This window comes from Poecilia reticulata, linkage group LG20 (genome assembly GCF_000633615.1).
Source record: "Poecilia reticulata strain Guanapo linkage group LG20, Guppy_female_1.0+MT, whole genome shotgun sequence".
Lineage (NCBI taxonomy): Eukaryota > Metazoa > Chordata > Actinopteri > Cyprinodontiformes > Poeciliidae > Poecilia > Poecilia reticulata.
The window spans coordinates 6,804,345-6,830,677 of NC_024350.1; the positions used below are offsets into that span (position 1 = coordinate 6,804,345).

Below are 26,333 nucleotides of genomic sequence, written 5' to 3' on the forward strand. Positions count from 1 at the left end.
ATGAAGCCTGAGAGCAAAACCATCTTCTTGGAAACAATGACAAAACAAGGAACAAATGAGAAAAGCTCATCATCATTTTGTCACGAGTAGCCTTTAAGATGCAGTTAAAGAGGAACGTTTCTTTACTTTGTAGTGATGGGATTTTAAAATCTTTTATGGATTGTAATTAATTGGAACCACCAGAATAAAATAATCTTGTGTTTCAAAAGAGCTACACATGAAATACTGTCAAGTAGAATTAATTACAGAAATTATTTGTTTCTCAAAATCCTGTAAATATTATCAGGCAATTGGTTCAGCCTCCTAAATTGAACTCACTTGCCACTTTGGCAGAAGAACATCTTTCAATATCCTTTATGCTCTCTGACAGTGTTCTAAATTCTAGAATATTATGCAATTGAGATGCACAAAATAATCAACCAACAAACAGAATCAGCCAATTTTTCTTTGACTGGCTCTGATTGGTTATCAAAAGTTACCATTTTGAACAATAAAATGTATTTTCTTCTTCCTCATTAAATTAATTAAAACTGCCATTTTGTCCTACAACCTACATGTAGTTTGATGGACTGTTGTGAGCTTGCATTAATACGTACATTTGGAGAAACTTGTAAATTCTTAGTTTTCTCTTGGATTTGAATATTCTTCTAGTCAAACACTGCAGCACAGTTATTGATTGAAACATCAATGATCTTTGTTCAAACATTGGTCTCTGTCAATCATCAGATATATACTTTAATGCTCCTAGGGAAATTGTTCCAGTTAGTTAAATTATGCAACTTCAAGGTAAACTGGTCAACTGCATAAATATTTCATTCAAATGTTAAAAAATATTAAAAGTTGACAAAACTAACAACAAATATTTAATCATGCTATGAACTAAAATGTCTCCAGATTTATATTTAACTGGGTTTTATTTTTTTCACTCATGAAACCCATTTACATCAAATGCACATTTCGAGTTGAGCTTTTATAGCACAGGAAGTATCTGCCCAACACCTGCAGAAGTAGAACATGCAGACACACACACACACACACACACACACACACACACACACACACACACACACACACACACACACACACACACACACACACACACACTCTTAGCTCATCATTAAATCCACCTGCATTTATTTGATAGCAGACACCAGATTTAAAAAAAAAAAGATGTATAGAAAATGCGTCCTGTTGGTTTGTGTGTTTAAATAGTTTTTGTAGAATTGGATGATTACCAGTCTGAGAAAATCAAGGGAAAAGATCTCTTTTCTCTTGTCTGGCCCATCTCTCACTTTAACCTTTGGATGTGTTTGGATGTGAAAGAAGAGAGCACATTAGCAGGGAAGGTGACCTTAAACAGCAGCATGTCCTCACATTCCCTCTAAATCAGCTGTTTTGCTATTAGTAAGTTCTCAAATGTCGATGTTCCAGCCTTTATACAGAGCATTTATTGAAAGTCAAATATTACACTTTGTACAATACAAACACAGAATTACTGTTAGTTAAGAAAATCTCCATGTGAAGGATGCAGAATGAAACCTCACAGACAGCTGGAATGATGCAGACAAACCAAAGCATCTGTTTAATACACAAATGTTTTATCATGGCTGCTACTGTATAGAAAACTAGACCAAGTCTCTCAGGACTGTTTGCTGCTGCACACACATCAGTCAATGTTTACATCTCCACCTTTAATACTCCAGATCATGTGGAAGACCGTTTAACATCCATGCTATGCTACGCTAGCCTCCTTATCTTTTGGTCTCACATATCCTTTTGGAAAAGCACATAATCCGCTGCAATTGTCGCCGTATTAATTGCAGCGTTTGCCATCAGCAGTGGCAGCTGGCACTTTCGTCTTGTTTGGGACACTGATGTGCAAGTGCAACTTAAGGTCACTGTGGGATTTATTGACATGGATGGGACTCGTGGACCACTTGAAATTGTTTTTAGCTTAAAAGGGCATAGCACCACAGCTTTGTGTGTGCAGAAGTTTTTTTTTTCTTCTTGGTATCAGAATGCAGATGATGAATCATAGAAAAGTAAAGGTATAATCCTAGATTGACTTCTTCCAGATGCCATTCATGCTACAAGACATTCTGACATCAACTGCATAACGGTTTGAGAAACCAGAAATCTGGGAAGTTTTCAGAAAGATTCAGCCTCCAAATAAATTATTGTTCAAACAGCACGATCTTCAATTTTCTTCCATATCTGTAAAGACATCCCATCCTAAACATGAGGAGATGATGTGGAAAGCTCTTGTATTTGTACTCCTTTGAATGATGAGGCATAGCACTCGCTGATGATGTAACCACTATGTCGGCGGGTTTTAAAAACAGAAGCATCACCTGTCCTGATTTGGAAACAGCAGATCCTTTTTTAGCATGCTGCCTTGTCTCAGAGGAGATTTAGCCACGGTCAGTAAAGGAAATGATTACCTGTGCTGAGTGCTATGTAACTGAGCTAAGCTTTGACTGACAGGCTAAAGGTTAGCTGCATTCCTCTTGCCCAGTAGACATCATCTTTAAATCCATTCTCTTACCCACAGTTATTGGAAAACTGTCTCCTCACTTAATACGGTCTGCAGTCCTGTTCAGATTGTGTCGAAGGCCTGCAAAGTGCAAGGGCGTAATGACATTGTCAGTGATTACTAGCACGCTAAGCCACTCTCCAAGCCTCTTATTCCCCCTACAGCTGGATCAAGTGGTAAAAGTTACTCATGAAATGCAGCCGGGCTCACCACAGGCTGCTACGCTGATACATGATGGAGGCGTGGTTGAAATTGGTTGGTATTAAAACCATTGGGAGAAATAAAAAGCATCTTCTTCAATACCTGGGATACAGTTTTTACATGAAATCTAAATGCAGTAGTTTCTAAATTATTTGTATTAATTTATTAAATCAGATATGTTCAGAGAAAGATGAGTTATGGTGGTGCATGTACTCCAGTAGGGGCTTTTTCCTGATGCTTTTTCTGTGGTAGCAGATTTTTCTTAGTAGCAGAAGTCCAGCAAATATGCCAAAATCTGCTGCACTATCCCTTCCACAGACCCAAAATATATTAAGTATGATAAAAGCTATTTTTTCTATTTAAATTGCCTTTAACGTGTGCATGTAGTAAATGTAGTTACTAAAATGAATGGAAGTCAGTACAAAGTTTTCATTTGGATGCAAGTACAAGCATGTTGGATGTGTGTAATGGTTTGCCTGTCCTGTGTGTGTCTATGTTGCCCTGTTCAGACTGTACCCTAGCTTTCACCCAATGATGGGAGTGTGTGAGTGGCGAATTGAATTGTATAGACTTGCTGTTTGGTACTCCTATGTCTTCGATTGAATGTCAGATTAACAGTTTATTATGGAGGACAGATGCTACAAAAATGGCAATAAATAAACTCACTCATTCTGTATTTATTTGTTTTTATATTTATTGTAACTTTTTTTTTAAATCATGCATAGACTTATTTTCTCTTGTAAGATTTCCACTTTGTATGTTCTCTCCTCCTGTTTTCCCCTTTAAAGAGATACATATTTCAACCTGGAAAGACTCATGGAAAAAGATGTGATTAAAGAAGTTTTTTGAACATGAATGAATTTAGTTTTGGCGATCAGACATGTAATGGAAAGATTTACAAGGGTCTCCTCGTCCTTTTTCTGCTTTAAGTTATCTGCATAGTCTTATCATGAGATTGGTTAAGCTGCTCTGACATGGACCTCTACAGTGTCGTATAACAGCAGGGGAGTGGTTCTTGATCATGGAGACTAAGTGTTACTTCCCCAACCCCGAACTTATCTGCCCTCTTTAGAATTAAAGAACAACCCCTTTTCGTTAACAATAGACAAATGGCAAGACCATCTGTGTTGGGCTCCACAGAATCCCTGGTACATAACAATCAAGGGTTCACACCTATATTCCAATGATGTGTCTCATCTCTAACCAGAACCTATGAAAGGCAGCCAAATCCACTGTTGGTTAGAACAGACACGGCAGACTCCTTTGACTGTATTTCTGTTCTCACCTTGCAAGGTTTTAATAAATTTCTTATTTCTTCTCATCCAGACTCTTGTTACAGTATTTTTTCTATGACAGACCCCAGCAGAAGACATTAGCACTGTGAATTTCAATAGACATGAATTAGTTGCTTGAGATAAAGTTGATGTACATCTTACCCACCAAAAGAGTTTGTTGTGGCCGAGGCCAAAATACAGGGAGATTAGGTGAAGAATGAGGGAAAAAGATGCAGGAGGATGAAGGCTAGAGGTGGAGAAAGGATGTGAAGCTGGGAGATAAAATCCAGCTGAGGGGTATGATGCAAGACTGGGAGATGACTGGGAGATGACGGCCAGTTGAGGAGAGGGAAAGAACATGGAGCAAACAGGAAAACAAGTGCGAGGAAGAGAGGAGAAGCTGGGAGATGAAGGCCAGCCATTGAACAAAATGACTTCTAGCCTCAGGATGAAGGCAGACTGTGCAAGGCTGGGAGATGATGACCAGTGAAGGCCAGAGCTTAGAGAAATTTCCTTGGATCTAAAGAGCGTTAAAGGGGAACAAGCAACCGAATGCCCGGGTCAGCGACCACTTCTGTCTGCAGGGTGAAAGATGAGAGGACTGGGTTCCTCCAGGAAAGGATCAGGGAACAGCTGTGTGATGATAGGCGTGGCTCAAAGCTAATATGCTACAGCCAGGGCATGATGCAGGCAAATTTACACCTAGGCTTCATTTATGATACAATGTACAGTAAAATAAGTTGAGGAAAGTTACTGTGTTTTAGATTTTTGATGCAATATTCAGCACATTAATTACTTTATTGTGTTTTTTTGTTTGTTTGTTTTTTGTTTGTTTTTTTACAATTTTGGCAAAATCTTTTCTCTTTGGCTTTATTTATGTTTCAGTCTCAAAACAGAGCTAACTAACCCTCTAGGAACTTGCATTAAAATCATTTTATTGACGTTATTCAAGTGTTAATATCACATTTAAGATATCATGCACAATTTTGCAGCTTAGTTCAGTAAAGTTTCACTTCACACATAACCTTTCAATTTTTTTCCTCCCAAGATTTTGCTTACATTTCAGTTGAAAGCCAAAGCTCATGTCAGGTCATCTTAAACAAAACAATTTTGACTTGAAATAGTTTTAATAGACTGAATAATTATTAGCTCATACAACAGTGAAAAGTGAGCTGCATAAAATACAGTTGCCAATATCAACACAGTGATGTGCACAGCAATCCTCTTAATGCAAAGACTGTATTATATAATTCCTGGCTGTCTGGATAAGTCTGTTTTGATTGAATGAAGGTTCCTGGGGTTTTCTTTTATCTAGAACACATAAAGATGTATCTATCTTCATATAAACAACACAATTCCCACTGTGTGTGGCTCAAAGCCTCTTAGATGATCAAAATGAGCAAACCAAAACACACAAACTGTGGCAGACATGTATTTAGATCAGGAAAAAAAAGCTTTTTTCTCACTTCATATGAAGTGTTTAAATTGGTTTCTGCTAAACTCGCATGTGCCTACTTCCCTGAAGTCAGGGATTTCCCATAATCCCAAGGTTTTCATTTGATAGATAAAATGGATGAAGTGAAACAATAAAGAACTCTGTTAGCTAGGGTGCTTTAGTCACTCAGTAAAACTAATCTGAGTGAAAATTGAGCTGAATTATATATCAAATTGTAATTGTCAATATGAATGTGCAGTATTCCAACTGTAAAATAAAAGGCTATAACATTTCAGGCATGATGCTTTTAAAATCTAATTAGATGGAGTTTATTTACCACACTGCAGAAAATATGGAATTTGTGTCATTTGAACTGTGATCATAATGAGTTGAATACCTTCTCCTCACTCTTTCTAGACACTTTTTGCAGGCATCGGTAAAGCTAGCAGTTCCTTTCTGCACTGGACAGCCTGCAGTCTGTGTGATCTGATATTGTGCCTAGAAATTATGAAGAACAGTAGTAACAACACGTATTAGCTCTGAGTCTGGAAGATGTGTATCAGTGCTGATGTGTGCAGCTGTTTTCCTGCATAGTTATGATTCACATAAAATTTATCAGCAAAGGCTCAAAAGCATTCTGGTGGAATAAAACTGCTAATTCTTCATTAATCAGCCAAAATATAAACAGTATTTTAATCCTTGTAAGGTTTAGTTAGCTACATTTTCCTTCATATTGTTTCTATTTTCTTTTGAGAAATGTAGATAACAATGTAAAGTTGATCCATTTCTGCTCTTGTGAATGTATTCTTGCTTCATCTCTTAGCACCAAAATACACTAAAGATGTGTTGTTGTTGTTGTATCAGTCTTCCAGACCACTCAGGTCTTCTGGTTCTGGTTCTGGTTCTGCTCTGCATCCAGAACCAGAACTAAACATGCAGAACCAGCATTCAGCTTCTTTGCACCACAAATTATCAGGAAACTGCAAAAAAGCTGAACCACTGAGTTTCTTAAAATCAAGTCTTAAAACCCAGCTGCTAAGAGTTGCCTTTGATTAGTAATAAGTAAAACATTGATCAACATGTTTGACGTGCATGTCTGCGCTTGATGATTTTGCCATTTGACAAAATGTAATGTTAATTGCTTTTTTCATAATTGACGTTTAAAACAAATAATCTTGACATTCCATTTTCTCTATATTTTTATTGTGTAGTTATTCCTGTCTGCCTTTTGTCTGCATATTCACCCACGTGTTATTCCTCTTTGCTTCCATTTACTGACCATAAAACACATTGTAAATCATTGAATGTTTGTTCTCTGGAAGTCTATGCATACACATTTTATTATAACCTTTGTTGCGTGGCGACAATGGCTTCAGATTTGTTTTGCTCCCTTTGAAACTAAAAAGGCAATTTGATGTATTCAGGAGGGGCCTAACTCTATTTTCTTCCTTTTATTTGTATATATTTTTTGTGATTTGTTTTATGTTGCTGCCTGTCATTGCCAGATCTCCCTTAAAATTAGATTCTTAATCTCCATAGAGACTACATGGTTAAATCAAGGTTAAATGGATAAAACAATATCTCTACATGGAAACATGATAATTTAATATAATGGATGTCTGCGCTGAATCCTGCTTTAACTTCCCATTGTTGTGTGTGGAACTTGTAGTACTCAAACACATGCTTTGTCTTAAGGCGGTAAAACAAATTGCTTGTATTTCCTCCACATATTTTGCAGATTACATTTTTCTGCTAATGCTTTGACTGTTTAACTCTCCTGCGTTTGCACACAGAGTAGACTGAGCTCTACTCTGTGCGCGTCCTGGTGGGGATAAAATAACCCCACGAATGCTTTTTACAAGGTTTTCATTTCTGGTTTCTATTGGTCTGACAGGCTGATGTGATCGCACCCCTGAATACCACCTCCCCAGTACCTCGCTATTCGACCATGTCAGATAATTAATGATTTTTAACCATCATTTATGGTTATCATACCCTATACTATACTAACTGAGGCTACTGTCACATTCTGCTGATGCATCACCCCAAGTTTTCACCAGTTTATTAAAAAAAAAAAGTTCTTTTTTAATTAACTCTTCCCTTGCGCTCTTGGCCATGCTGCTTCCCACTCGCTCTGTTGTTACCTAATCAACAAGAATGAAAGCGGTTAACTGGTATGCCACCCATGAGGAGATGCCACCCTGATTGGTTCTCTGTGTTGCCAATATCAGAAACCGCCACTAGTGACATATTTTGGTGTCGAGTGTTGAAGCAATTTTTTAAAGGAACTTTTAAAATGCCTTTTCCCTAAAATAATTATTTTAGTTATTTTTTTCATTTATTAGCTATGTTTAGCATACTGAATGGAGCAAGTCAAGACAACATGTTAGTGATGCCCCACATGCCACTGACTGCATTTAGGCCAGTGTTTCTTAATTCCAGTCCTCACGCTCCCCTGCCCTGCATGTTTTAGATATTTCCCTCCTGCCACACACCTGGATTGTATCTGTGGGTGATTAACAACCTTCTGCAGTACTTGATGGTTATGCAATCATTTGAATCAGCTGTTCTGGAATAGAGACGCATCTAAAACATGCAGAGCAGGGGGCCTGAGGACTGGAATTGAGAAGCACTGATTTAGGCTAACATTAGCATTTTGGTTAATTGTAGCTTATACACTAATGTTTGAATACTGAGTGGATTGAGTTCATAATGGCCTTCAAAAATTGATACTCCACATTCTATTGACTACAATGTAGCTTACTTTAGTATTGATGGTAGTTTTTAGGAGCAGAACGCTGGGTTCCAACCGACTAGCACACTTTGGCAGGCCCCGTTTAATTTTTTTCAAAAATGTTCTAGTTATTATTATTATTATTATTACTACTATTATTGTTATTATTATCAATGTTATTATTATCGTTACTTCTATTAATTTTATTATTACCACAACTACAGTGGACACTTGGACAGCTCAGTATTCATGGAGTTTGTGGAGTTTTTTTGTTGAGAATATGATTTTTTTTTAAAAATTATTTTAATGCAACATGGGAAGCTGTAATACCTAGGTGCAATGCTGCTTGATATGCTATTGGCTGGCATTTAAAGCAGACAATCCCATCCAGGAGCTGTACTTATTTTCCTTTCCGCTGATTTGCTGTACCCCCAAAATTGGAGGTATGGAAGATTGTAGGTACTATCTTCTGTGGTGGTCCTGGGACAGTTTATACTGTATGTTAATGGATATCAAGACATATTTGGTGTCTTAACTATTAAAATAGATGGACATAGGCGTTCTTAGAGGAGATCTCAAGTATTCGAGGATGATTATGGTTTCTTACTCTCGCTAGTAATAGTAATAGTTGTAGTTATTCTATAAATTTGATTGTAATCTCAACAAAAGTTGTGTAAGTTCAACAACCTCTAATGCTTTTGTAGTACTTAAAACCTGCCACTGCATCTTTTTATATGTTCCAAATCAGATACAATTTAGACTACATTCTATTCTGTGATGTAGTTTGGAATAACTGTTGCTTTGTAGTGGCTCACTTATCAATGATGTTCATTATGTTGCAATTTTTCCCCATTATACCCTCTACAATATTAACTGAAGCTACTGTGAACTGCTGATGCCTCACCCAAAGATTTTACCTGTATGAATGTGTGTTTTTGGGTTTTTATTTTAGAGCGATTTGAGCCTCACTGTGTGTGAAACGCATTAAGAGGTCGATATCACTAGCACAGCATCATTTCAGTCCATTTACCCGTTAGTCCATATGGAAAAGCTATATCTGGCCCTGTCTGATTCTACAGATTGAACTGAATCATTTCCTGGATGTGACCCACATCTTTTATGAAAGACTGCTTTGGTTGTTAACTTCCCCTCCATTTTCTTTCCCCAGGTGATGGCGTCCCAAAGGAAAACAGTCCCTTCATCAACAACGCAGAAAATGACAAGAACAATTATGATGGCACTAACATGGCACTGTTTGAGGTAATTTCTTATCAGTATTACTTGTTTAGAAGTCCATCACTGGTCGGGATGTTCATAGAAATGCTTATGTGTCAGTAAACACCAAAATGTGGCAGATTATTAAATCCTCAGCCTGAAAAAGCTGCATGTAAGAAGCCTATTTTGCTACTAAAACTGAATGCATTTTCACCAATGAAGCCATTCATCTGAAACATCAATACTTTGCTCAACAGTGCAGAAAGTTTTACAATAGAGCTGCTCTGTTTTTTAATGTTGAGTGAGCTGAAGCTTTGCCAGGTGTGTTTGAGTGCCATGTGGCAGCCTGGCTGCCCTGTGGTCACTGCGTGGAGGAACCACTGTGCTCTCTGTTTTCTCCACCCTGTGTGAAGCCAATCCAGCCGTGCTATTTCAAGACGCTTTGAACAAGCAGGGAAACCAAATATTGTAATATCCTATCTTCTCCTGCAGGATTTTATTTTTGTTTCAAATTATTGCTACTCTGTATTTAAAGGCAAGTTAAAAAAAATGCATCCAGAACAAGTTAAAAACTTGGACTGAACTCAACTCTTGTTTTCCAAATAGGTTATATGTATCATCTTCTAGAAGTGAGCGGGTTGAAAAGGTAATGTGTGATTTTACACTGTCTCATTGCAGGAGGAGATGGACAGGCACCCCATGGTGTCATCTCTTCTTGATAAGCTGGCGAACTACACCAATCTCTCCCAAGGAGCTCATGAGCACGAGGAAGCTGATGAAGAGGAGGGTACCAAGAAGAAAACCGTTAAGGTAAAGCAGACACAGTCCGTATGGGAGCTTCTAGCTTTGGCTGACATAGTTGCGTAGAATTTCATTTTAACAGTTGTTCTTTTAAATCTGCTGAACAGTCGTTACATAACGGGGTCTTTGACCCATGAATCCAAGCTGTTGGTTTTAATCTCCCATCTTCTCCCGGTTCTAAACTTGTCCCCCATTAAACCGTCTTTGGACATTCTCTGTTTATTAATGGATGGTTTTTACTTATTTTGATTCAGAGGGAGTCGAGCTTTATCAGGACATCACTTAGTACAAAAATGAACATCTGCAGCACTCTTCTATGCATTTATTCACCACTGTCCATAGTTCATTTTTCAGGTTTCTCCTTTTGGATTGTTCATTCTTGATGTCTGAACGTTTTAGGATCAAAACTCTCTGAGTGTTTTGCCACAAAGCGTATGGATGCTTTTCTAACCACAGCCCCAGTCCCTTGTCAGTTTCCCCATCACGTCCCCTGCATAGAAATCGGCCTTGGCCACCTCCCCCTGGCTCCCAGAAAGTCTTAAATGATTGGAAGAAGTAGACGAGTTCATGAAGCAGATACCTCAGTCGCCCCTCTTCGTCTGGAATAGCTAGTGACTAATACCATAACTCCACTCATGTGAGGTGAATTCTGCTCTGTTTTGGGTTTTTCTTTTTGCATGTTGTTGCAGTACACAGTTTTTTTGTGTGGATTGATGCTCTTTCTGAATTGAAGGGATAAATACTTTTTGGAGCTGTTGTTTCTGACTGGAAGCTAAAGAGTCCTATGTTAATGGTTCCCTTGTCACTTACATGTAAGTCAAATTTTTGTTTGGGTTATAGTTTGATATTAAAAATCATTTTAAGACTGGTGTTCTGTTAAACACCAGTCAGATTAATTATACAATTACAACTGATTCACTTTCAGTTGGTACGGAGCCCTCCAGGGGGCATGGGGAAATTTTTTTCTTTTGCGTCCCCTCGCAAAAGGTTTTGCGTTCACTCGCAATAATCTACTGATCAGTTCATGCGGCATAATTGATACTGTAAGCCTTACTTACGGTGGCTGCCGTACTTTCTGCTTTAATATAATGTTATGTAAGGTTTGTCCATGAGTGTTAATATCTCGTTGTGAAAGATCTGACGTTTTATATATTTTTCTTTAATATAGAAAGGCACAACAAACCTTTGATATAAAGAGAAACTTTCCCTAAGTGGGAAAGAAATAAAAATACATCTAAACTATTTGGACTATTTCTGAGTTATTATCGCGGGGTAACAAGTCATCAACAAGTTTTAATTGTGTCTCTATTGTGTTCTTAACAGACATAATGCAGTAAATGAATCGATTTTCAATCAGTTTTTTGCACCAAAGCGTTAATAATAATAAACACGTTTTATTATTATAAAACACAGCAGAGGAACGTACTGGGTTAACTCGGGGAATCTCATCTGTCCGTGTATCAATCAACTCCAAACCTTTTCTTTGTTCTGTCACAATTATCGACTTATTTAATTTTGATTATCATGCTCCAAACTTTGCGAGGACTGACCACCCCGCTCACCTGCTTCCTCATACACACAGAGCCAGCAGCACGCCAGTAAGCTTCCCATTCATACTTGATGACAGTCACGCCCACCACCAGGTGTCAAAGCCGCTGCTTCCGTCATATCAATAATTACTTATTTAATTCATATGGCTCTTATATAGAGCCTCAGTGAAAACATGTTTATTATTATTAACTCTTTGGTGCAGAAAACTGATTGAAAACAGATTTATTTACTGCATGTTTATGTCGGTTAAGGCTAAGAACGGCACTGAAAGCAGCCCTTTAAACCATTCAGACGAACACAATAGACACAATCAGATGACTTATTACCCCGCGATAATAACTCAATAGTCCATGGAAAAACCTTACATAAGCTTGTATTAAAGCTGAAATTACGGCGGCCATCGTAAAAGAGACTTACAGTATTCAATTATGCCGCATGAACTGATCAATAGATTATTGCGAGGGAACGCAAAAGTTTTGCGAGGGGACGCAAAAGAAAAAAATTCCCCATGTCCCCTGGAGGGCTTCATAAGTTGGAGACCGAATTACAATGGACCTTACCAAGCTCCGCCCAGAAACGCCCCTCGAAGGTCCCACGTGACTTCATGTCTCACATTAACAGCTTAGCTCCAATGTCTAAACATGGCATTTTTCGTTCTCTGCAGAGTATTTCTGAGTCGATTAGTGTAGCATTTCTGCCGGATTTTCACAAAATATCAGCCACGACAATGGAYARGGKAACCAACAARTTCATGTCATCTTTTTTGGACGACATCAAGGTGTTTGAGCCATGCGATGCCTCCAACATTGTGCGCGTTACAGCTAAATGCTACTGGTCGAAACAGCAGATTCTCACACCCTCAGCATAAATATAGCCGTGGACAAGATCACTGATGGCTATTGTTCTTGCAAGGCTGGGTAAGTCGGGCATTCATGGTTTTGAGGGTTCGAATGTGCCTTGGTCTTATACACCCAAACTTGGTGCTAGCGTGGCTAACACGATTACAGTTTAGTAAAAAGCCTTTTCAGGTGAAATAAAATCTTTAATGTATGTCAGATATGGTACACATTGCATATTGATCTGTTCAGCTAACGTAAGGCCGTAACAGACAAGCTTCAGGATGTTGAAGTTGTATCGGTACTGCCATTATGCTGTACTTGGCTAAAAGGTTTTCAAAATGGATGTGTTTATTATTGACTTTATTTTTTTCATTCACTAAACACAAAGAAAGAAAAGCAATAATACTTACACTAGCAGACACTCCTTTGTTCTTATTGATCCTACAATGGTTGAGCTGCAAATGCGGTCATGCACAAGGTTTGATCCAAGCAAGGCTTTCCGTTTCAGATTTTGGAAATCTGAATTTTAGTTCCACAAACACGATCAGGATACCTGACATCGCCTGTACAGATACCCCACTGACGGAGAACCAATTTTTTCCGAGTCCTGACTCAAAAACTTTCTGTCGGTCTGGTAGTCCACAATGTACATTAGCATGAGTTTGTGAGACAGTAAGGCACGTGATAGCTGAGCTGTGACGTAAAATGGGCATTAGCCAATGGAATGCGGCCCCTGTGGAAAGGTCCATGAAAATTACATTTCAGTTAATCTCATCGTCAAGAAATAAGTAAATTTTTTAGTTCAAGGATTTAGTTATTTTTTTATGGTTTATGGCGTATTAATAATTACAAGCTGAAATTAAATTCCCTGAAAACTATAACATTACATAACCAATAAAGAAAATATTTTTTGAAATGTTCTGAACGTAATATGGACTTCCCAGTCATGGGAAGGCTGCTGACTTAACATCCGTCCAGTTGAGATCAGTCCTCCACCAGCAGGGTGAGCCCTGAAAAGCTGTTCTTAAAGGTGCTGGCTTTTCAGATTGCTGAATCCTGGTTTATTCATGACAAGTTGATGGAAAGGAAAAAGTCTACAGCAACGAGGATAAGATGGAGAATTTTTTTAAGCAAAACTCGTTCAAAAGAATAGAGGGGAAGTCACATGGTGTGTGGATGTTGGCTGGAAAACTTCAAGAGCCTCTGCACACAGCTGTATCCATGAACTACAGGTGTTGCATTCTTAAAGCCATGCATAGCACAGATTAGATGTATCTTAATGAAGTAAAGCACTGCTGTTCAGTGCTTTCAGCACTGCTGTACAAGTGAAAGTAAGAATTGACTTTGAAAATTAAATTCCAGAATCTGGATTAAATGTGACGAGCCGCAAGAATCCTATCTGCCCGAGTTCAAGTTTCCACAGTCCAGAGAGTTGTAAAGTAAAAAAGTAAAAGTCCTTTGTTACTGTACTTAAGTAGATTTTCCAGGCATATGTACTTTACTTGAGCAGTTATCTTTTTGAGGACTTTTTAATTTTACTCCATAAATGTGAAGAAAAAAATCTGCATTTTCTACTTCTTACATTTCGTCTTGTTTCTTCCATGATGAAAAAAATCTACTGCTCACACAGAAAGTTTTATAGTGTTCACGGCTCAGTTGGATGCAACCAAAGCAAAGCAGAAGAAGAACACAGTGGCATGAGAAAAACAACATGGATGGAGACTTTAACCCGAGTTTCATCGCAAACAACAGAGGAACACATTCGGAGGCAAAATCCATTCCCCCTCTGTGGACTTATTTTAAAAATCCTGTTGTTGTCTCAAAGAACGATTAGTGATGAATGAGTTGTGTTTTCTGCAATCTAAATGATCCTGGATGAAATTTGGTTCAAAGAAGAACTGGACTGTATCAGTTTTTTTGTTAGTTTTTTTTACCAACACAGCCTATGTTGTCAGCAAAATAAACAAAGAATTTATTCTGTATGACTAGAACTTAAGTATTTTAGACTTATTTAAAGTCATTCTGTATACTTGAAGGTGACAATTACTTTTTACTCTTTGTACTTAATGTCAAAACCTTTACTTTCACTTTTACGTGAGTAAAACAATAAAAGTGTAAAACTTGTACTTTTACTTTTTGCTAGAATATTATTTTCCACACAAGTATTTATACTTCTGCTTAAGTAGAGAATGTGAGTACTTTTAACTCCTCAGTGACAACTTTAGCAGCCATGTCATGTGCCGGCGCTCAACAATCTGCCAAAAATACCACATATTCTTTTTCACTGCTTTTAAGTGAGAAACTGAATTGTGGGTTTTCTATTGGCTATAATCATCAGAAGTATAACCCTCCCTCATCTTCTGCAGAGCCCTCAGATGGGAACCTTCATGGGTGTCTACCTCCCTTGCCTCCAGAACATTCTGGGGGTCATCCTGTTTCTACGCCTTACCTGGATTGTTGGCACAGCCGGCATCATGGAGTCCCTGGCGATCGTGGGCTTGTGCTGCTCATGCGTGAGTATTTAATCACTGTGATCAACAAGAGCCTGGCCTGACTCTTGACATGGAAATCATCTGTTCTTTCATGAGGGATTTGCAAATAAAGTTCTTAGTGTGGTGATGGAAAAGCTCATTCGGTGAAATCACTCATCCTGAGTACAGTAAGACACGAGCGGGACTTCCTGTTTTGCAAACATGCACTCCTTGTCTTTGTAGATTTCGCCACCTTGACATCTAAATCTGTCCATCTGGAAAATGTCAGAAACCCAGTGACACCCACACGATGCCTATATTTGGCTGTCCCACTGCAGACTGTGGATTATTCCAGATTAATCATGGAAAGTACAAACCTGAAACAATGACTGTAATCTCAGTGACACACTTTTGGGCTGATAATGAAATTCTCTTCTGGGATCCCCAACCCCACCAGTGAAAATGATTCTTAATCAAGAAGCCGTCGTTCATTATCCCTTCCACGACTGAAAACACTTTGACGGGTCGTTTCCTATTACACTCAGTTTACTTTATTGCCCAGCATCTTAATGCTGCACATTTCTGTAGGATGTCATAGCTCCTGGTCTAGTCTGACTGGAACTCCACTCCCTTATTAAAACCTATCCAGAGTGCATTAGCAGGGTTAGCCCTACCTTACATCCCTGCCGTTATGTAAGAGAGCCAGCTGATCTTAGTCGAACAGATTAACGTTCAGTTTCACTGCTTAGATCACATCTGACTTCGCACTAATGGCTCTGCATCAGCGACCTTCTTATAGATCTCATCCTACAGACATGACATGTGGAGCCATCGCTAAACCCAGCTGCACGGATCTCCTGAAAACACGATGAAAGCTCTTTCACATTACCTAACAGCAGGGCTTCATATCTGTTTCAACAATGTTTTTTTTAAATTTATTTATTTATTTTTATCTTGTCTGAATTTTCTCCCATTTAAGAATTTTTATCTTCAAATTTAAAGCCCTGTATTCCTTTGACTTCATCAAACTCAAATGTTTTGTAAAGGGATATCCATATTAGAATCTTTTTTTTTAAATCAATTTCAAAATCTTAAAATTAAATCCATAAGGTTCACCAATTACATACAGGTCTGCATTTGACATGTCATCACAGAAAACTTCCAAGTTAATACTCTTAAACCTGTTATGCATCCTTAGTCATTGTACCTTCCTACCACCCCATTCATTCAATTAATTTACTGAATTACATTTACATTTACTAAACAGTTTTTAAAACTGAAAGTTGGATAAAAGCCAAACTAAAAGGACACGTCATAAATAGGGGTGCACTAATTGCAGTTTTTTTTTTGGCAGATCACTGTGCTTCTGATTTAGGCAAATGCAGGTTCTTTTTCTGTCTGAAAGGTTGTTTGATAAAGCAACAAAGTTCCTAAGTAGACCTCAGTGGGGTGACCATTGTTAAAAGTGCATGTGGAAACATGTCAGTCAGCCTCTCTCACAGTACAGTGAGAGAGGCTGATTTTCAGACCTTTGTGGCGGTATATAAGATCGGCTGATCACCCAAAATAAAGAGACTTTATCATCTCAACTATTCTCAGATCACAATACAGTACACTGTGCTATGAATAACATGTAATGAGTTAGGACATACAGATGGATTCGGTTCTAAAGGATGTCAAATGTTCCTCATTTTCCATCAAGGATCCATTTTTTTTAAATTTCCAGTCATTTTGATTCCTCTCCTCTCTAGGCCTTTGTGATATCAGGAAAACATGAATTGCAATGTTGTTGCTCAAAGTGTGATTGAGTGACTGTTGCAGTGATAGTGTTGATTGCAATTAATCCATATTTCCATGACTTTTCCACCTTTAGAATTTCTCCAGTTTTTTTGTGACACTTTGAAATCTCCTCCTGTTTCAGGATCTTAGAACAAATAACAATTTAGGTATGAGAATTCACCAAAGATCCCATCCACACAGTTCATTACAAATACAAATTTTTTTTCACATCCATATTATTTGTTTACTTTTTTCAACCTCTAAACATAACTTGTAAAAACAAATGTAGTAAATTTTGCATTTAAAGTTACATTATTGGAAACTTTAGTCTTCCAGCAATGGGCTTTTTAATAGAGCTGTCTTTAAAGTAACCAACCCAATAGTAAGAGGAGATTTCAGGAGTAAAAATGTGCTTTCTAGAGCTGGACTGTCAGTCGCTCTGCTCAAATAAGAGCTGCTGGATAGCTGCTTAGGATTTCAGTGGAAACTGTGAGCTGATTGGTTTTAGTCCAACATGTCTGTCACTTTAAACCGGACATCCAGCAAAGGACAAGAGGTTTATATTTGCTGTGTCCTTGTCTCTGCTCCTCCTCTCTTCTTCTTTGTAATCTTTTTATCCTTTCCTCTCTGCTTCACTTTTCTTTTATTTCAATTTGATGTATTTTTCCTGCCTTTTGTCTTCCCATCAGTCTCACTTCATTCCTCTCTTGTTGTCCTGACCTTCTTGTCATCCGGAATGTACTGTTAGGTAACAGGCTAATGTCGCGCAAGCGCCTGAGTACCATTTATGAGACTAAATGCCATATTAATTCCATTGTTTGAATAAGCTGGAAAATTCACTGAAACAAAAAGAATAGAGGCCATGAAGGTCTTTGTTTATATTTTTATGTTAATACAGCATGGAGAAGGGTTTTACAACTTGAAAATAATTAACGAATGCCAGACACAAAAGAAGTTTCAACCTTGACAATTTGATCTGAAATGTTTTCTCTCACTTTTGCCACAGACGATGCTGACAGCAATATCCATGAGTGCTATTGCTACCAATGGTGTTGTACCAGGTAGGATGTTTATTATTATGACGTTTGGGCGTTTTTTGTGATTATCCATTTTAATGTTGCAAGTGTGATTAAAAATGTCCATTTTACTGAGACCCTTAGAAAACATAGGGGAATTTTTTTTTATATACTTTTGCATTCTCTTGCAATTATGTATTTGTCAGTTCATGCAGCGTTTGAAATGCTGGATGTCTTTCTGCTACAATATAAAGTTTTTCAATGTATTTGTTGTTTGTGAACTGTCTTATGGTTTATATCCTTTTCTTCAGATACAAACACATAACAAATATATGTGCAAAATGCAGTAGGCAAAATAGTTCAAGCGCTGACTCCCATCCCTACTCTAAGACACAATTATGAAAGAAAGAGATAAAAGAAAAATATACATCTGATCTACTATTTTTGAGTTGTCTACACAAGTTAATTTTACCATTTGATAGTTTTGGTTGTGTCTTTTTTTTGTTAGTTGTCTGAATGGTTGATAATGGGACGTTTTCATCTACAGTCCAGTATCTATCAAAAGATATTACACAAATAAACATGAATCCGCAGTTCATAAATCGATTTTCAACCAGTTTTCTGAACCAAAGAGTTAAGACTGTATAAACACATTTTTAGAGAAACTTTTTAAAGTCTCACTAAAGTCATGTGCAATTTTAAACTAACATTTGTTATCACTGTGAGTGTATATAAAATAGGCCAAGATGTATTTGCTAATTTATCATGATGTACCACAAAAGTCTTGCCTGGGAATACAAAACCTTCACGAGGTAACGCAAAAGAAGAAAATTCTCCCATGTTCCCTATGGGGCTCCATATTTTTTTGACAAATAAGATAATAAAATAGGGCTGGACGATATGGCTGAAAACCTTATCACAATATAAGGGTTTCATATCAGAAGATATCATTAATAATTAATTTGTTTTTTTGTTTTTTTTAAATACATGAAATACTGCCAAACTGGTGACGTGCCCTTACCTGTTTTATCCACAGTTTCCTCTCCAGGCGTTGTATTTATTTTCTCCCTTTGCCCCATGCGGTGGTTTATTATTTTAAGACAGTTTTGAGGCACGGTGGCAAAACCGGAAACTGCTCAACAGGTTGTTGCTAGGGAACCAAAGATTGAGTGAGTTAGTTGATGCCACCAACCATCCTTAGCTGGCAGTAAGAGGTAGAGAAGATAAATTATTTTCCCGGAACGCTGTGCTGTTCTGGATTGAAGTTCAGTGAAATTATTGAACGTTGTATCGGACGTATCATTTATTGATGACTATATATATAAATTGTTATTGATTTATTGTCCAGCCCTATAATAAAATGTTTCTTAGATGCACAGATCAAAATTTTGTGGCTAATTTCTAGTCTGTTTTTTGTAAAGTTTTTCACCGGCTAAATAAAGTTTGGCCACTTCATTATATTGAGTTAAAAGAACAGGATCTATATTTTTCTTATTATTCCTTCTATTAGCAGTTATTAAATATTTCTATAGAAGAAGTCAAAATCTGTGGGTACGAGAGCCAGTGCTTTTAGTTTAGGGTTTTATTGGTTAAATACAAAGGAAAATTTAGAAGTGACTTTCTGAACTCTTTAGCTTTTTAAATTAGAAGTCAGCACAACTAGCAGTTAGTTCTGTATGTACTGTCCATACTTTGCTTTTATAACCTTTAAAATTTCCAGAAGGTAACCAGGAGTTTCAAATCTGTCAAGTTTCAAGTCAAAGTTTGAAAGCTTGAGATGATAAAACTAAGCAACTTTGTTGTACTCTGTTCAGCCTTCCCGTTCTCTACTAAAAGTCTTGTGCACTCTTGCAGAGTAAATTAACCACCGACATGAATCAACATATTGTGGAAAATACTGTTTTATTTAAAGACTTTTTTTACATGTTACTGATTCTTCTAATCATCTCACCAATCAGAAAATTCGATATTTCGATTAATGACCAATTAATTCATCAATGTAGATTAAGTTGAAAGTGATCCAACTCAGCCCCAATTTCCTTAACCCTTTCATGCATGAATTATGATCCTTTGTCAGGATATTTTTCCAATTTTTTATTTTATTTTCTTAAGGCATAAAAAAGGTAGGAAAAATAAGTTCAAAAAAGTTTATTTTATTAAATTCTTTTAGGATTTTCTCCAAATACAAAGTTGTTATTTGAAAAATACATCAGTAGTATTGCTTATCTGACGTCACAATATTTTTTTTACCTGCAAGAGTCGTCTACAGTAGAAGGAGGGACCGGGTCGATTGGCTTGCTTTTATGTCTGTCGGCCATATTGAATTTAACAAAAATAATTTATTAAATTTGCAGCTGATGGCCAGTAGTTGATAGAGTATTTTATGATGCATTAGTGTTCACTTCAGTGGTCTGTGTGCATTTTATAACATAAAAATCCACAAGAAGCACAAGAAAATAGCTTTTAGATATCTGTCCACTGTATGAAAGGGTTAATTTAGGTGATGAGCAATCAGCCGATACTCGCACAGGAAACCAATTTAATCCATCGATCTTATCTACTTCTACAAAGGTCTGAAAATCAGCCCGCACGCTAGGTCATGTCTGTATGTGTGTGGTTTATAACAGTCTAACAAATGTTGCCAAATTAACGTCTTTGATGCTATATTTAGCAATTGCTTAGACAGAAATGAGCTAAAATCGGAATCAGCAGGTCCGGCTAATAAAGATGCGTGATCGGCCAGAAAACTGTGATCAGTGCACTAATATTCTTCAATATATTTTATTTGACTTGAGTGTGACAGCAAATGAAACAATATCAAGATGGTTGTGTGATATAGTCTTGGGTTTGTTTCGGAATTGCTTCTCTTCCTTATTGAAATTTAAAAGTCACTGTCATTGATGTTCTGCAGCTGGAGGCTCTTACTACATGATCTCCAGATCTCTGGGTCCAGAGTTCGGCGGAGCAGTTGGTCTCTGTTTCTACCTTGGAACAACCTTTGCGGGTGCCATGTACATCCTGGGTACAATTGAGATTCTGCTGGTGAGGGGAAGCTTGTTTTTACTTGGATTATGTCTATTTATCAACCTACATTTAGATTACTTCCTCATTTACCATCAAATATCAAGGAATTCTGCCAACTTTGGAGGTTTTCATTATGTTTAGAACTGAGTGTGTATCAGACTAACCAAAGAGGAACTGGGATGTTCTGCTTTGTCCACTTAGTAGATTTAAAACCTGTCTCTTTATTCTCTTCTCCAGACCTATATTGTGCCTCAAGCAGCCGTCTTTATTGCAGAGCGAAAGGAAGATCAACTCGCCGCCCTGCTCAACAACATGCGTATCTATGGCACGATATGCCTTTCGCTCATGGCAGTAGTTGTCTTTGTCGGGGTCAAATATGTCAACAAACTGGCCCTGGTCTTCCTGGCTTGTGTGGTTCTCTCCATCATTTCCATCTATGCTGGAGTCTTCAAGTCCGGTTTTGATCCACCGGATTTTCCGTGAGTTTAGCCTCCAGGGACCTCCAGTGTTGTCATTGCAGGCATTTTATTACTGTATTAAGTGCAACTTCTCTCTTTTTGCATTCAGTGTCTGCATGCTGGGGAACCGAACACTACAAAACCTTCAGTTTGACAAGTGTCTGAAGACGGAAATCGTAAATAACAAGACAGTTTCCACCCAGCTGTGGCTTTTGTTCTGTGATGGCCCTGCGCTTGATTCCAAGTGCAACGAGTATTTTGTGAACAACAACCTGACACTAATTCAAGGCATCCCTGGCCTGGCCAGTGGGGTCATCTCAGGTTGGTCCGTCATGTATCTTCTATGGACTTGCACTAGATTATATTTTCTCAATGTGCAATCCACTTAGAAGAATTTATCCTTGATTTCTCAAATGAGGTGGCGATCACTGCTTTCAAGCGTAATGAAGACACTGATTGCTCAAAAGCACAGTGAAAAGTGCAGTCACAGTGTAAAACTGTGACTTAACAATGTGTTTAGTTCCATATCCCAGCTACCTCAGCTGATGGTTTTACCTCAGCTCTCTCAACTAAAAGCTAGTAAAATACTCCCCTCTAGTGGCATCGTTTGTAATCCAACAGTACCTGAAAAATGGAAGAGACATGGACATGTATGAACATGCATGTTGGATCTCTGTACAAACAACCAAAGTCATAGATGGAATGACTGGTTGTCATACCACCAAAACCATACCATGACTTTGGTGGTATGACTTTGGTTGTCATACTACCAAAGTCATACCACCATGGCTCTGCCATCCTGAGTTAGCTCAGGTATGAAACACTGTGCCAGCTCTGTGCATGGCTCATGTTGTGAAACTTCAGGCTGTAAGAAACTAGTCTTCCTGCCAACTGTCAGCACAAATACATTCCCTGCATAGTTTGTAACGAAGTAGGACAAGAATGTGCAGGTGCTGGGTGATTCCATATGTAATCGTTTTTCTCACCCTGCTTATGTGACTTGCTCTTAACCTTTTCTTCCCTAAAAAATATTCATATTTTGCTGATTCATTATTTTAATGTAGCTTGGATCTGCTGTAAATTTACTGAGCCAGCCAAACATGCTTTGGCTGGCTCAGCCAAACGAGCCAGCCAAAACCATATAATTTATTATTAATATTTTGTCTGAAAAAAAGATATTGTTCTTAAACAATCAGCTGGTCTCATAATCAGCCCTGGAGAGTGAATACTTTTCTTATCAAGTGGGACATTTTCAGGAGTCTTTAATCAAAATGTAAAAAGAAATGTTTCTTTAAACCTTCATAGAGACTCTTTTAGGCTCTTTGAGTGTACTAGAACTGACAATGAATTACTTTAGCCTTCATAGCTCATGACTGATGTTTCCTTGTTCAGCTATTAATATTCTGGAATCACTTTCACAATGCACAGCATCCACACACAAAGCTGAATATTAGCTGCAATTTATCCAACATTTCTGATTAAATGCGCTTCAATTGATTTAGCATAATCTCAAAATAAAATGCTTCATTTACCAGTGGTCCATGTAGATGTAATTACATCACACGTTGGGTCTTGGTGGTACTCATTTCTGTGTCTTGTAGACAACATGTGGTCGGCGTATGGTCCACTTGGCATGTTGGTCGAAAACAAGAGGCTGCCATCCGTGGGAGATATCGACCCTGCTAAGGACATCTACCTCCCCTATGTTGTTAACGACATCAGCACCTTCTTTACGTTGCTGGTCGGAATCTACTTCCCCTCAGTCACTGGTGAGACTGCCGTTCAAACCACACATCCACATACATTATAATGACCACTGGTGGGAAGTGCTAATTACGCGTCGTTACGCTAACTCCAAAGCTCTAATCATAAATATTAGGTCCGCTAACACTAAAGCGCTACAACAAGGTATTTAGAGGAAGGTAATGTTGAAGTGCTAAAACACTAACTTCAACCATGCTGACACTCACCATGTGTCAATGACAAAACATGTGTTTCAACATAGTATATCGCCCTCAGCAGGCTCAAATTTGTCATTACACACCTCCATGTGCAGCTTCAAGAACTACAAGTATTTGTTGTAAAGCGTGGCTTTTTAGGGATTGTTGGTACACAAGAATAATCTGGAAAGATATGGCTGACTTTTTTTCAACAAAAAATCTAACAAATACTTTTATAAAAATGTTAGTTTTATTTGGAATGTAAAAATCGGACCTTAGTTATACAGAAATTTTATGTTAACTTTATTATTTATGATAAATCTCACATTCACACCTCGAAACATCTGCAGTAAAATCCTAATTCACAGATTTTATTATTTTCAGTTAGGCCTGTCACAATAAACAATAAATCAATTAAACACATTATAAATAAGAATTATCAACGTCATTTTAATTTATTGGCTTTATCGTTCTTCCTGCCTTTTTCTCTTCCTATTGATGACACTGGATGAAAAAAGGCTGAACTCTGGTGCTCTCCACTGACCCCTCCCTTCCTCATGTCCTTAGCATAAGGGAGGACTGAACTATTGCATCAGGTAGTCGGATTTGCCCGTCTTCTCTATCTAAATCTAATGATTATTGAAGGGCAATATAGTATACATACTTCATAATCTGCACTCTTTTGGTTGAATGTAGTTTTTATTTCCACTTTAGTTTTATGTTGTGTTTATTTTTTATTGTAGTGCATTTTTTGTTAACGGAGACTGAGAGTCCATTTTATTTTTGTTTTTGGTTGTTTATTTTGTTTACCAGTGCCGGTGTTAAGTATCCTTTTGAAAATAAAGTGTATCTATTTTTGGCAGGATATCTCTTGCATTATTATGTCATTACCATTGGTCTTCAAACAATATTATTGTTTATTGCAATAATTTTTGAGACAACTAATCGCTCAGCAAAATTTGTTATGATGACAGGCCTATCTTCAGTTAAACACAGGACTATCAAGAGTCCTTGGAATCAAGTTTGCTAAACGTTTTCAAAGTTAGCAAAAGGGCTAAAGTGGAAAGAAATAATAAACAGAAGTGTGCTTAGCACTGATGATGAGCAAACTGTGTGAACTTGTTCAATCTGGCGTATGTGATTTTCTGTGATGTGTTGACCTTTAGGTATCATGGCCGGTTCAAACCGCTCCGGTGACCTGAGGGACGCCCAGAAATCCATCCCTATTGGAACCATCCTAGCTATCGCCACCACTTCCTTTATCTGTATCCTTTCAACTGATACTGCTGCAAAGATGACAAAATTACACACAGAGACATGTGGAGAAAAAAGTTAGCACCAAAGTTAGATAATTAAAAAAAAGTTTTTTTCTAATGATCCTAATCACAGGTCACACAGCTGTCAGGTAGCATGTTTTTCTTGAATCTGTGTGAAGCTTTGCTGGTCCGTTGTGTTTATTTGCCTGAGCTGTTCCTGCCAGACGTCTCCGGTGTTATTTTCTTTGGTGCCTGTATCGAGGGAGTCCTTCTTCGAGACAAGTGAGGGTTTAAACTGTCTAACCCTTTGTTTAGGGAAGAAAATACGTACTGGAAAAATTTAGTTGATTAGTTCTTGTGATAATGTCTATCATTAATTGCTCCACAGAAATAAGGTGAGTCAAAAAAACTGACGTATGTTTTTTTTTCTTTCTTTTAAAGCCAGTTTTTAGCTGTTGAGGTTTTAGTTTATTGCTCAAATGAATCCAGATAAAATTATAGGAACAAACGTTATAGTTAAAATACCTCACTTGTTTAATGTTACAGGTATGGAGATTCAGTGAAAAGGAACCTCGTTATTGGCACCCTGTCCTGGCCGTCTCCCTGGGTGATCGTGATTGGCTCGTTCTTCTCCTGCTGCGGAGCGGGTCTGCAGAGCTTGACAGGCGCTCCTCGACTCCTGCAGGCTATCGCAAGAGATGGCATCGTCCCTTTCCTGCGGGTTGGATACAAACATCGATCCAGTCGGAGCAGTCTTTATTTCAGTTTGGATTGGCATCAACACCAGGCTAACTGTGTGTGTGTGTGTGTGTGGTTGAAGGTGTTCGGTCATGGGAAAGCTAACGGAGAACCCACCTGGGCTTTGCTGCTGACGGCTGGGATCTGTGAGATCGGCATTCTCATCGCCTCCCTGGACGCCGTAGCTCCCATCCTTTCCATGTCAGTACCTGTTTACGGATTACTTCCTGTTCTCCCCTCTATAAAACCAGATCATCACTGATCCACTAGAGTATCCTTATTTTTAAAGCCAATTTTGAAGTCATAAAGTGGGAATTTAGGAGATTTTTTTTCTTGGCTTGCAGGTTTTTCCTCATGTGCTACATGTTTGTCAACCTGGCCTGCGCTGTTCAGACCCTGCTACGAACACCCAACTGGAGGCCCCGTTTCAAATACTACCACTGGTAGGTGTTCAACTGTCTTTTGTTACAAGTGCATTGGAGATTAACTTGACTTTGTTTAATGGCCCGCTTTAAAGCTGCAGTGTGTAACTCTTATAAAGAATTTTTTTTTCTACATATTTGAGACAGATGATCTGTGGAAAGATCAAGCTCCTCTACATCTTCCCTGAACTACTATTGCCATCTGAAGAAACACGCCACTTCCAACCAAAAACAACCAGTCGGAGTGAGGAGGAAGGGTTTAGCATTGTCAATCATCCTCATGTACTTGCCTCTAAATGTGCTAAAGGCGGAGAAAGAACTTTACTGTTGCAGAAAAACCACATATTTGTTGATATTGGTGGCTACGCTAACTAGCCTGAGCATTCAGAACATGCTATGGTAGCTACAGCATGCCAGAGTGCAAGGAGAGGAGGGGGTGAATGAGCAGCACCACACAAGATGGATTGACAGCGCTAAAACCCGCCTCCTCGCTCTTATTGGTTGTTTCTAGTTAGCACTGCGAGAAGGTGGAGGAGCTAAATTTTTTTCACAGATTATCTGACTCATACCATACTGTCACGACATAGTGACAGTCAGGGGTGAAAGTAGTTTTACATTCTTGGGGGTACTATGACAAAAAAAATAA

General features: G+C 38.1%; 1 protein-coding gene across 6 annotated transcripts in view; it reads left to right on the forward strand.

The window, feature by feature from the left end:
* The window catches only part of slc12a7b (solute carrier family 12 member 7b), a 64,495-nt gene that overhangs the window by 24,528 nt on the left and 13,634 nt on the right, over positions 1–26,333 (forward strand). For all 6 annotated transcript variants that reach the window (XM_008438445.2, XM_008438446.2, XM_008438448.2 and 3 more), the window contains exons 2-14: positions 9,346–9,437; positions 10,071–10,202; positions 14,950–15,096; positions 17,840–17,894; positions 20,761–20,891; positions 21,111–21,352; positions 21,441–21,652; positions 22,933–23,100; positions 24,438–24,536; positions 24,752–24,809; positions 25,074–25,248; positions 25,348–25,466; positions 25,610–25,708. In XM_008438445.2, coding sequence (XP_008436667.1) covers positions 9,346–9,437; positions 10,071–10,202; positions 14,950–15,096; positions 17,840–17,894; positions 20,761–20,891; positions 21,111–21,352; positions 21,441–21,652; positions 22,933–23,100; positions 24,438–24,536; positions 24,752–24,809; positions 25,074–25,248; positions 25,348–25,466; positions 25,610–25,708 — 1,729 coding nt within the window. The remainder of the gene's footprint in view (positions 1–9,345; positions 9,438–10,070; positions 10,203–14,949; positions 15,097–17,839; positions 17,895–20,760; positions 20,892–21,110; positions 21,353–21,440; positions 21,653–22,932; positions 23,101–24,437; positions 24,537–24,751; positions 24,810–25,073; positions 25,249–25,347; positions 25,467–25,609; positions 25,709–26,333) is intronic.